We start from the raw sequence: 13358 nt of genomic DNA on the forward strand, positions 1-13358 counted from the left end.
TATCCCAATAAGATATTGGTGGAGCATGGTCGATTATAAGGCTTAGGTATAGAGAGATCTAAACTATCTAGGCCACAGAGATAGAAATGGGCTGGAAGAGGTAAGAGAAAGAATAGTAGAGTGAATCCAGCTTTGGGGCATCCAATATCACAATATCATAGGATTATTTATAATGGCAGAAAATTGGATGCAACCCGATTGTCCAAGAATAGAAGCAGTAGTAAAATAGCTTGTGGTAGATCCACAAAGTGAACCACTTTGCAGCTCTTCATATTATAGAATTGTATTCAGTAGCACAGGACATTGAAAAAAAAACTGAAAAAAGTGAGGACATGCAACCATTTTCATTTGGATAGGCTTGTGGATCCTTTGAGATGTGAGGAATAAATAGGTGCTAAGGAGAAATCATCCAGGTCTTTGAAGTTCACAGAAAATTAGTAACTCCCACAAAAAGTCCAAATGTCTCCAAACACATGTCTTTACATCACTTGGGGAAAAAGACAAGCTGTGCTCCAACGAGGTGAGTTTTGACTCAGTCCATTAGGAATGTAGGAAAAAATGTCTGGCTCTCAGCAGTGTGGGGTCCTTGCATCCCAGCCACACTACCCAAGTGTCTGGCTGAAAACAACCTGAACCCAAAGGTTGAAGCATTTATGAATCTGGAGATAGACTGTCGCTACTGCCTCAACTTCTCCATGAAATAAAGTAACTGAGAAATGGTGGCCAGCTGCCAGGCTGTGACTATGCTCAGAGTTAGGACCCAAAAAGCCCTCATCATTTCTCCTACAGGGAATGTTCTCTCAAAGACTTTTCATTATCAGATTGAATTAAGAAGTATAAATAAAACACTCCCTGATTTATAGACCAACATATTAATAGAATTCCAAGTCAATTTACACTCAGAACCATAGCTACTTTTCATGCCTGTGGCCTGGTCAGATTTTTTTTTTAATCCTTTAAAAAAAGAAAAGGATATCAAGAAATCCTGCTAGGCAAGGCATAGAGTGATAGAGGGAGGCAAGATCAGAAAGGAATCTGAAGGATGGAGGTCAAGGATAGCAGGTCACAGACAACTGGAAACAAGAGCAGATTTGCCTTTGTTTACATTGCCAAGGGGGAAAAATTAACTTGATGGAAAAGGGTAATTAAGCATTTCTTTTTCCATCATAGTCCAGCCTGGCTTCATATCCAGCTGTTCTATTAGACATTGTGATGATCCTTCGACGAGTCACAGAGTTAACAATGGCCAGTGTGGCACTGATGTCACATGGCACTCCTTTCCCCCACCATTAACCTTTATTTTATAAATAATATAAATCTCACAGTGAGAACAGCCCAACTCAGGTAGGCAGAAAATGAGGGAAGCCTGAACAGTTACAGAGGCGTTGTCAGAACAAAGAGATCATTTGGATACATCAGCAGATTAGCATTGTAAGGAATTTAGAGAGAGTGGTTTAGCACCCTCAGTTCCTATGTGTAGAAACCAAGATTATGTAAGGTGAATGGGTTTTCCTAGAGTTAGGAAGCATGTTGTTGTAAATCCAGAATCACAACCCCAAGCCAGTGTCCATCTGTCACAATTGATCCTCTTACTTGCTTATATTTTCAATAACAACTGCAGAAAAATACCACTGCCAGTGTAGATATCAGCTGGTTTACACAAGTTACTATTTGGAATTTGGCATGTGGTTTCTAATAGAAGCAAAGTTAGTGGTACATGATGGTAGTTTTCTCAGCTGTGCCTCAGAGACTGTTAGTACCCGGATTCCATAACTCTGGGAATGATTGGCCCCTTTTAATGGGGGTTAATGATTGCATAATGAAGACAAATGACCGATCCTAGCTCAGTCTGGCCTCCCAGTGCTCAGGGCAACGGCCTGTCCTACGGACCCAGTTACTTTTCAGGTAAATATAGAGCAGCCTTGTATATCCAGCTGCACTGAGACCAACTACAGTTTAGGTCATTGCCATCGGAATACTCTGGAAATGTATTGCAGGATATATTTTTCCTATATAGAGGAATAGTCACTGCAAAGCTTCAGTGAGACCATAATCGGCTGTGAAGACTCTAGTTTATTGTGGATAAACACACCGTTCAGATGGAGGAAAAACTACTTCATTCTAATTGCTTCACATAATAAACCAGCGATTCAAATGAGCAGGCCAGGATAAATGTTTTGCTTCTTGTAATCGAAACAGTTGACAAGAATCAGAGGAAATCCAGGTAACTGTGTTTCTGGGCAACTTTTGCATCAAGGTAGGAGACTCATGTATGAATGTGTACATGCTACAAAGCAAATAGATCAGGCATAGGTATTTGTAAATAGCATGTATTTTGTTCAGACTCCTTGGAACTTCTGCACCAACATGACCTCTTGCTGCAATTCTAAATAGTAGGCAGGGATTACCTTTTTTACTAGATGGATTTTTGCACATCTCCTGACTTGAAAATGTTTTCAAAGACTGTTAATCACCATTCCATTTTGTACTTTATAGTCATTTCTAATTTTGATGCAAAATGTTGTTTACCAGCTGGATTGCCCACATCATTTATTAAACACATCTGTGTATGTTTTTGGCTATTTCCTCAAGTCAAATCTACTTTAAGAATTCAAAAAGAGACATTACTTATAAATTCATGAAGCGGACATCAAGTTCTGTGGATAATTCTCAATTATGTTAAAAATCTTTTGTAAAATAGCAGTGTCACTAGCATTAAGGTGTAAATTTCTATAGTTATTTTTAACCTTGCTGACATATGAGAGTATGATGGAAGTAATCTCCTTCTAGAGAAATGAGTAACAATATATGTACACATTTTACATATCAATTCAAAAAGGTTTGTGGACCCCTAGAGTATATTCAAGGGTTAAGAACTAAGTTCTTAACTAAGGTTAAGAACTTTTGTTGTTAAGGGGACATTTTTGAAAGTGATAGTACCTATTTTGATTTATGGTTTAGATATGTGTATTGAAAATTCAATAGTTTGATCATTTACCATCACATCTTCAATCTATCCACATACTATTCCATATAGATATGTGTAATTGACTGCATTAAAAATGGCCTACTGTTTAGAATTTGTTTTATGTTTTTTTTTAATTTTAATCTATTTTAAATATTCTTTTAAACCTTTTCAACTTCTTAAATGAGGAGATTTTGTTTTAATTTATGAAAGTGTATCTTTTTATTCTTGTTAATCTTAGAAGATAATCTATCTTCAGAACTTTGGCTTGAATATTCAACTTAATATTTGCATTTGAAAAAATTTTCTAATAGAACATTGACCTTAAAGATTTTGAAAGTCAGAATCTACATATAAATTTAATTCCAGTTCTCTGCTATTAAAATAGCATTGACTGAATCTCAGAATTAGGTGATAACCCCTTTACATTTTTTGAACATTACCACATGATAATTTTTAGAATAAAATAAGATGAATCCAAGGTACTGCAAGAATTTAGTATATACCACTACATTTTTCACATAGAAATAATACACTCTTTTAGTGACCATCTATACTAGATATATTTTCTTACTTTCTCGTTATGAATAATATTTTATACATACACAGTGCAACTTTCATCACCCCCTAGACACAAAAGCTCCACTGTTATTTCAAACCCCCAACTAAGTATAATATAATAGGATCTATGATTTAAAACATTCAACATCCAGTCTTGCCAAGGTTCATGTGACTAGGAATTCAAATAGCCCTTTGGAAAGAGAAACAGCAATGGAAACAGTCTTTCGTAACCACGTGGTCATGTGTGGATGCGGTCATGGTCTTACCGCTTTCATCTAGCTTTATTGTTGTATGTGGAGGTGCAACCATTTCAAATACAAAGCAATATTAACTTGTGGGTTCGGCGATGGGTCGTGTTGTTAGGAAATCCTTGCCATCACATAAAGACATGTACTTGTGTACACACAGAATATAGTTCTACAATATACATAGTGTTTTATATATTTTATTTCTAAAACTAGAACACATTCTTAAATTAATAGTGTGTTATTTATAGTCCATTTGGTAGCATTTTTTTTCTAATCCTATATAATGGTGAAAATAACAATTGATGCCGTCTTGGATTCAATGAAATACGTTACATATAGATTAGAGGACATAATATCAGAAGACACCTACCTTAGCAATGTTAAAACAACTCTCCAAGGAAATTGAAACTGAAAGTTCAATTAATTTGCTAGAGACATAGATTTTAGTGATAGTCTAGAGATTGATTTTTCAAATACTATCACCCATCATATGTGAATAATTAAACCAATAAACTCAAGTAAATAACTTTTTAAAAGACATTTCTTATATAATATTTGGTGCATGAAACATAATGTTTATGTAAATGATAAAGTATAATGAATTATTGTGGATTGTACATAAATATATTTTAAACACATGCAAAATCTTGGATCATCTTAAAACATTAATGTTGAGGGAAATGAGTATTGCCCAAGACTACATATCAAATGATGCCATTTCCTATAAACAAATAAAATTTTCAAAATTAAAATTTAGCCTGATTCATATAGCACCTTTTTAAAATCATTGTTCACTTTCAGTGTTAATGTGGAAGAAAGTATTCAAGGATTTGTTTTTAATCCACATGTTAGAGCCAAAATTAAAGGCATGTTTTAATGGGAACTGGTTTAAAAATTTTTGACTTGAGTGAGAAAACTGTTTGGAAAATGTGTCTATGTTCACTTTTGCTTCCAAATTTGGACTTTGAAACTTACTGTCAGTCTCAAAAAGAAATAAGAAGCTGTGCAGATAATTAAACATTTGCCTTGGGGGAATTATTTGCAGTTAATTAAAATCATACACTTTGGGTGTATACTTGCTTCACTGGTTATTAAATTTGAATCATATGTTAACTACCCAGGTTTCTCACTTGTCCATCAAATGTTGCTTGTGGCAGGTTCAAGAAAAAAACTTTCTCATAATATTCTAAACCATATTGTTTAAAACTATCTCCAAGTGTGGGGAGGGAGAGAGGGAAAAGGAATAAGGAAACAAAAGAAAAATGATTTATTTGAGACTCCATCTGAATTCTGCTCTGTTCAGAGTTGCAACTCAGTGGGGCAATGTGAACTTAGTAGAGAACCCATTTGTAATAGAAGTGTCAGTCAGCCATCCCCAGTTTTCTCCATGGCCATATGCATGGAAGATTGGCTCATGGCTTTTAGATATCTTTAGATTACTACCCTTTTAGCTGCATGAAAATACGCCCTAGATTATAACCTCTAGGAGTGCAGAGTCAGTTACAATTGACGCCCCAGCTTCAAGAAGTGCCTGGTGTAGAGTTGGCCCTTAATAAATAGTTTTGGAATGAATGAAAGACCCATTTCTGTCTTGCCACTAAGCCACCCACATGCTGTTTACAATGGCTTTCTAAAGAGCCTACAAGGAGGCCTCAAATATCCAACAAGGAATCCTGTGTAGTCTTGTAAGAGTCCATAGTCACTGAAATCTAGTTGGCCATGTTATTTCCTGTAAGTGTATCATATAACAAAAGAAGATGAACTTATGCTGATTTCACATTTAAATGTGCTATTCGAGGGAGAGGATGAAATTGCCCAGAACAGAAGGTTTGTATTCCCCTTTGCTATTGTTCTACTGGTAGGGTTCCTCAGGAAGATGAACTTAATTACAACTGGATTTCAAAGGTCTGCATCTGGCTTTTTCAGGGACTCAAGGCTCCCATACATGAACAATTGCAGTAATGGAAGCATTAAGAACATTAAAACTGATGTTCCTTTAATCTCCTCTACTTTGCCTTCCTTTCATATCCTTTTGCACAATTCTCCAAAGACTTTCACTAATACATAAAGCCTGCTTATATTTTCTTCTTTGTTGCAAAAAGATGACCCAATCAAATTTCTGCCATCTTTACCTTCGTACAAACATCTTACACAGTACTTTAGGAACAGCTTATTTATCAATGAAAATATTTAGGTATTTTAATGATATTTTTTAAAAATAATAAATTACATTCCCCAAAGATAGAGCTATCATGTCAGTGCTGGAAGCTGCCCTACTTCCTAGTTAAAAATGCTAACTAGGGGTGGCTCAGTCGGTTAAGCCTCTGACTCTTGGTTTCGGCTCAGGTCATGATCTTGTGGCTTTGTGGGTCCGAGCCTTGCATCAGGCTCTGCACTGGCAGTGCGGAGCCTACTTGGGATTCTTTCTCTCTCCTCTCTCTCTGTCCCTCCCCCAGATGCGCTGTCTCTCAAAACAAATAATAAACTTAAAAAAATGCTGACTAGAGGTTTTGCTTGTTTGTCATGTCAGATTCTGCAAAGGACGATAGTATTACAAAAGACGATGAAGTAACAGATCATTCTGTGTGTGACCAAGATCATCCCAATGGTAAGTTGTGAACTCCTTTTTCATTTTTTTTTTCTACTGAGAACTACTACAGTAAAAAACAAACAAACAACAAAAACAAAAAAAACATGAATTTTAGTTTTTCTGGAGACAGAATGGAATCTGATACTATTTTATTAGCTATGAATATCAAGTAATTGGTACCTGCCAAGTTTGGAAGGGAAATTTGCTCTCCACAATCCTCATCACTTATTTTTGTACCCATCTGGATTTATTTATTTTAGTTACCTGCCTATACTCTATAGGCATTGGGTGTACAACTACAGAAATGAAGGTATGATAACAATGAGAATAAATGTGAGACATATAGAGAATATATCTAGGAGACTGAATCTACATATCCTCAGAATACCAAGAAGAGAGACTAGAACCAACAGAAATGAAACAATCTTTAGAAAAATAAGAGAAAAAAGGTTTTTCTAATGCAAACCAGCTCCTCCACCCAAAACACAAGGGTACACATATTTATAGGCCAAGATACTGAAATCTCAAATAAGAACAGAAATCTACAAAGCCTCGTGGAATTTCTGAAGATAAGTGATAAAAAAAAAAGGAAAATCAAAATCAGGTTACAAGCAAAGTACCAAAATCAGATTAGCATTAGCTTTCTTCTACAATTCTAAATACTAGATGAAATGGGGTAACATTTCCATTGCTCTGAAGGACACAGTTTCTATATTTAGTGAAGTCATTATTCATGCATGAAGTCAAGAGTAATATTTTCTCAGGAATACGTAGATTAAGAAAATACACCCCTCAAGTATCCTTTCTGAGTAAACTAACAAAAATCCTGTGCAAAAACAAGAAATATAGAAAGGAAGGAAAAAGTCAAGACTGAGAAAGACTCACTTGGAAATGACTATATGATAAGAGACTCATTATATGTATGAAAATGTTGAAATAGTTGCTTCAAACTTGGTATCAGAATGTTTTAAATTTTTGCTTTTATCTTTGAAAATTATTGTGTGTTGTTTCAAAATGAGAAAGGAAAAGGAAAGACTGTGTTTTCAGGAATGAAAGTCTAAATAGACGATTATTATCACTGAAGATAACTAGACAACCTACACCAACAAAACAAACAAACAAATAAACAAAAATTATGGGCTCTGTTTAAAGGCAACAGAGAGCTAACAAGATAGTGAAGAATTGTCAGACCAGGTTCTGGTAAAAAGTACATATCCAGGGATGTGAGCGCAGAATTGAAGCTGTTTTTATTTTAGGTCATTTGCTGATCCTACAAAAGGTATCTGGAGTCCCATTGCTGACAATGGCAAGGGAACACAGTAAACCCTTAGTTTTTGTGTTGAAACCCCAAAGATATGTACCCTAACAGAAATAATGAACCCACAGTAGACCAGCTTTCTGAAAGACTGGTGCCCAGCTTTGAATCATCTCAATCCTCAAATTAAACTAAGACCAACCCAGAATGCTAGTCCCTATAGGCACCTGAGAAAAACAAATGTAAAACATTTATTAGATGGAAAAGGAAGAGTATTACAGATGTCAAGCCATTTACAAAAACTATTTGTTAAACATAATGTTCAGCACACACATACAAAAAAAAAAAAAAATAGCCACCACCCCCCACCAAAAGAAACAAGATAACATAAAAAACAGTCAAGAGAAATAGGCCCTTTGGGGCTGAAAATATTAGAGTTATTATAAAATAAAGTATAGGAAGTATAGAAATAAAGTACAGATTATAAATAAAGTATATAAAGTATAAAGTATAAAATAATTTTGCTGACTGCTATTACAGGGGATAAAGACAAAACTGAAAAACTTGGCTGAGAACTGGAAATTCAAAACAAAACAAAATGACATAAAAGAAAAATAAAGGAAAGTCTAAAAGTGAAAGATGCCATTACTGAAATGAAGAATGTAATGAATAGATTCATGGTTTAACCACATATTAGACACAACTAAAAGAGAATTTGTGAACTATAATTTAGGTCAGAAGAATATATCCAAAGTAAAAACAGTAGAGATGGCAAATGCTGAAGAAAGGGAAGAAATACAGAGGATAGAATGATAAAGTCTATCACAAATGTACTAGAAGGAACAAGTGAAAAGAATTGCAAGCATAATAAATGCTAATTATTGGATAAGTCTAAATAAATATCAGTGATACCAATTCTTTTTAAAAAATATTTTTTTAATGTTCATTTATTCTTGAGAGATAGAGACAACGTGAGCAGGGGAGGGACAGAGAGAGAGGGAGACACAGAATCCAAAGTAGGCTCCAGTCTCTGAGCTGTCAGCACAGAGCCTGATGTAGGTCTCGAACCCACGAACCGCAAGATTATGACCTGAGCTGAAGTCGGAAGCTTAATCGACTGAGCCACCCAGGTGCCCCTGCGATACCAATTTTGAGAATAAGCAGGAAGGTATGACCTATAAGAGAAGAGAAATCAGTTAATATAAATCAATTCAGAAATGGCACAGATAGCATAATGAATATGAAAAGCCATGTTAAAAGGTATTATAATTGTATTCCACATCTTCTGAAAGCTAAAAGAAGTATTGTTTATGTTAGAGATATTAAAGATATAAAATGACCCGAATTGAATTTCTAGAGATGAAAATTACACTTGATGGGAATAATGGCAGATTAGCCACTGCAGAAGAAAAGATTAGTGGATTTGAAGATATAGCAATAGAAACTATCCAAATTGAAACACAGAGAATAAATGACTGAAAACTGAAAAGATCATCAGTGAGCTACAGAAGAATGTGAAAGGTAATACCAATTCCAATATACATAAATTGAAATCTCTGAAGACAAGCATGGGAAAGGAGGAGGAAAACAATACTTGAAGTAAAAATAGTTGAAATTTTCAAAACTTTGATGAAAACTATGAACCCACATAGCCAAGAAGTTCTACAACCCCAAAGCACAAGAAAGGTAAAGAAAATTATAACCGAGTACATTGTAATCACCTTGCTCAACACCAGTGATAAACAAAAATTCAAAAACAATCAGAAGAAAAAGGCAAGTTACATAGGAATAAATATAAAGATGAAGCAAAAGTCTTATTGGAAACTACAAACTAAAATTACAGGCTAAAGCACGGATAATGTTAAATTCAAAACGTACAGAAGCCTACATAGAGTACGATTTCATTTATATCAAGTTCAAAAAGCAGGAAAAGATAACAATACTATTTAGAAAAGTCATGTTTGAGTGGGAAAATGATAAAGAAAACCTAGGTAATGATTACTCTGAGTTAGAGTGCTGATTAAGTTTGGTGATTAGGGAAGAGGTTCTGATTGGCCCATGAGCAGGGCTTCTGGCTGGACAGTTATCATAAGGATATATAGTTTTTCTAGTTGCTTTTGGTTATTTGATTGAGCTGTCTATATTGTTTGTGAACTTCTCTATGTTTGTTGCATTTTTATAGAATAGTTAAAAGAGGAATGAAGAAAGGGAGAAAATAAGAAAGAGGGAGAGAAAAGAAAGGAAGTTATCAATGTCAGAGTTGATACAGCAAAGATTATGATGGGAAGCGGGGAAGGTTGTACAATATGCTGACTTCAGTCAAAAACTAAAAATCTTGCTCTGCTATAGATTATGACACTATAAGTTTGAAAAACTTGATGATAATCACAAATAGAATTAAATGACAATAGAATTAAAGGAAGAAATCTTACTCTTTAAATTTCTCAGAAAGACCATACCAAACATAAAAGTGTATTTAATAATGCAAATAATAAAAAAATAAGTAGGAGTGTAAGAAAAGCACAATATATCAAATAAGATAACAGAAACACAGGCAACTAATTATGACAAGAAATATAATTAGGTTGCTTTATTAAGTGTAAAAGCCAATCAGGTTGAATTAATTTTAAAAAATAGTAAGGGCGTAAAAAATATAAAGTCAGAAAAGGTGTATTTGGGAAGTGAACATCAAAAGAAAACATGGGAAACTACTTTAGAATCTATCCAGTTAGAGTTCTAGCAAAAAGTATTGAGCGAGAAAGCGAAATTTTATATCAGTAAAAATTTAAATCCCTGATTTAATATAATAATGATGGGTTTTTATGTGCCAAATGATATAATATGAATAAAATCCATTTGGAAATTCAATGGGGGAATTCACTGATAATATTTTCCGTCAGTGACAGAATAAATAGACTAAAAATAATATGGAATCTTTGAAAAATGTGATTAGCAGTGTAGTTCTACTTTAGGAATAGACAAGTTGATCAATGAAACAGAATAAAGAGTTTAGAAATAGACCAAAGTAGATCTAGGTTTTTAGTACATATTCAGGCTGACATTTCAAAGACAGATAACTCCATAAATGGCATTAAGACAACTAGTTGACCATTTGGAAAAATCACCTGAATCCCAGCTTAACCCTTACACCAAAAACTTAAATTACAAGAGGACCCAAGATAAAATGTAAAAATAAAATTAAAACTACTAGACTAAAAGAAATAAATGGCAAGGTTTTTTTAATTTTGAAATAAGAACTGCTTTTTGAACTGTAAATAAAAACATATACATGATTATATGGATATATGTACCTGCAATATGTGTCTGCATATGTCAATATATGTCATAAAAGAAATGACTAAATGTAAATATACACATTTTGAGATGATAAAGATTATAATCAAATTCTAAAGAAAAACTTCCAGGAAAAGTTTGCTCAGCCAAAATAACAAAGAATTGATTTTCTTACTAAAGAAAAAAAAAGACCTCATAATTCAGTAAGAAAAAAAAGAAAGAAAGAAAACAGGCAATGGACTCAATTATAATTTACAAAATAAGAAATATAGTCATAAATATGAAGAAATTACTCTCTTACTTAAGGAAATGCAAATAAAACATGATTTCAGTGTCTTCTCCTTTTGAGTATCAGGTGAGTTTTAGTAGGATTGATAATACACAGAATTGGTAGGAATAGGGTATCCAAACATGCTCACACACCATTGATGGGAGCCTGAAAGGTGTAACCTCCTTATCAGCAATTTTGACGAAACCTAATAAAAAGTAAAATGTTCATACTTTCATCCAAGAGCTATGCTTTAGGAATTTGTCTTAAAGTAACATCCACCAAGAGTAGGGAGACATGTATTTACAAAATGTTCAGGGCCGCCTGAGTGGCTCAGTCGGTTGAGCGCCCAACTTTGGCTCAGGTCATGATCTCACGGCTGGTGAGTTCAAGCCCCGCCTCAGGCTCTGTGCTGACAGCTCGGAGCCTGGAGCCTGGAGCCTGCTTTGGATTCTGTGTCTCCCTCTCTCTCTGCCCCTAGCCCATTCACATTCTGTCTCTGTCTCTCTCAAAAATAAATAAACATTAAAAATTAAAAAAAAAAGTTCATTGCACACACGTATGCATGCACAGGTGTATATCTACATACATATGTATACACACACAAGAAAGATCACAGTTTACAATATTAACAATGACAAAGTCATAAAGCTATAAATTATAGTTATAAAATTATTCATCATGCTCAACACTTATATGTACTTTTCACTGTTTCCATGAGGAAATTACAATTCTTTTGTAACTGCAAGAAAAAATAATTTTAGAAATAATTTACATTGGGGCGCCTGGGTGGCGCAGTCGGTTAAGCGTCCGACTTCAGCCAGGTCACGATCTCGCAGTTCGTGAGTTCGAGCCCCGCGTCAGGCTCTGGGCTGATGGCTCAGAGCCTGGAGCCTGTTTCCGATTCTGTGTCTCCCTCTCTCTCTGCCCCTCCCCCGTTTATGCTCTGTCTCTCTCTGTCCCAAAAAAAATAAATAAACGTTGAAAAAAAAATTAAAAAAAAAAAAAAGAAAGAATTTACATTAAGAAAGTAAGGGGTTTTTTTGGCCCCAAGAGATGACAAAAGGTTCTAGAAGATAATCAAGTTCACACTAATCTAGGTTTAACTTTTGTTCTGAAACTGGGGTATTTTTAGACATGGTAAACATAAAATTTTGAATATTTGCAGCAATCAAGTTTCCAGTTTAACAAAAGGACACAATTTCCATTATCTTTAAGACAAGCATCTAAGAAGCAAAGTCTTTGTTCTTATGAAGATCTGAGCCTATAATAATCTGCAAACAATAAAACTATACTTTTGTTACTATTGTTCAGAAACAGCCCATTTACAGCCCATTTACAGAGCGAATTTAGGTTTATCCTCTAGAAATGTTTAGTTCCAGACTGATGGCCCCAGTCCAATTTTTATGCAAATTATTTAAAGCATTAGCTTGAGCCAAACTTAATTACCAGGGCTCCAAGAAATAATCACGTGATCTATTTCTAAAGAAAAGTGAATGGATTTTTGGATTATCTGTTCTAATAGTCCCCTCCCATTAGCATGGATGATTGAGTTCACTGTATAAAAATATATATATGAACTGTGGGATCCTTTATATTCCTTTGTTTCCTCTGCCAGGAGGGATTAGGGCAGAGGACAGTGGGTGGAATTCAACTAGACTGAATGTGGAGAGGCAAACATAAAGCTTGCCCCATGGGGTCAAGAAAGCAAGATGGAATGTGGAATGTCTGAGTGCACTGCAGAGAAAGGCAGAAGGGCTGGAGACCCCTGGAGTCATCATTAACACACAGCAGGCTGGGGTGCAGGGCTAGGAGCTCACACATACCTCCTTTTCCCATAATATGCCCAGTCCTGGCTTGGCTCAGGAATGAATGAGCAAATATGATTATTCCTGGATTTCAAAGCTGTGCACCTCGTTTCTTTCCCCCATGTTATTTTACTGGCTTTATTTCAGAAAAATTAAAAAGAAGAAAATATATGTATTTCCATTCAGGAAAAGATTTCCAAAATATGTAAAGCACACAGGTGAAACAGATCAAGAGTGGGTACAAGTGAAAAGGCAGGGGGAAAGAAATACTCCGAAAGAAATTTGCAATGGGCTCTTATCCTCTAAGTGAAGTACCAGGACTTACTAGGCAAAGAGAAAATCCCTAGTATTCATCAACAGCCCTTAGGC

At 34.9% G+C, this 13358-nt stretch overlaps 1 protein-coding gene across 1 annotated transcript in view; it reads left to right on the forward strand.

Moving 5' to 3' along the window:
- MACROD2 (mono-ADP ribosylhydrolase 2) overlaps positions 1-13358 on the forward strand; it is a 2032256-nt gene that overhangs the window by 1954562 nt on the left and 64336 nt on the right. Inside the window, exon 14 of the mRNA XM_047854222.1 lies at positions 6305-6382. Coding sequence (XP_047710178.1) covers positions 6305-6382 — 78 coding nt within the window. The remainder of the gene's footprint in view (positions 1-6304; positions 6383-13358) is intronic.

This window comes from Prionailurus viverrinus, chromosome A3 (genome assembly GCF_022837055.1).
Source record: "Prionailurus viverrinus isolate Anna chromosome A3, UM_Priviv_1.0, whole genome shotgun sequence".
NCBI classification, from domain to species: domain Eukaryota; kingdom Metazoa; phylum Chordata; class Mammalia; order Carnivora; family Felidae; genus Prionailurus; species Prionailurus viverrinus.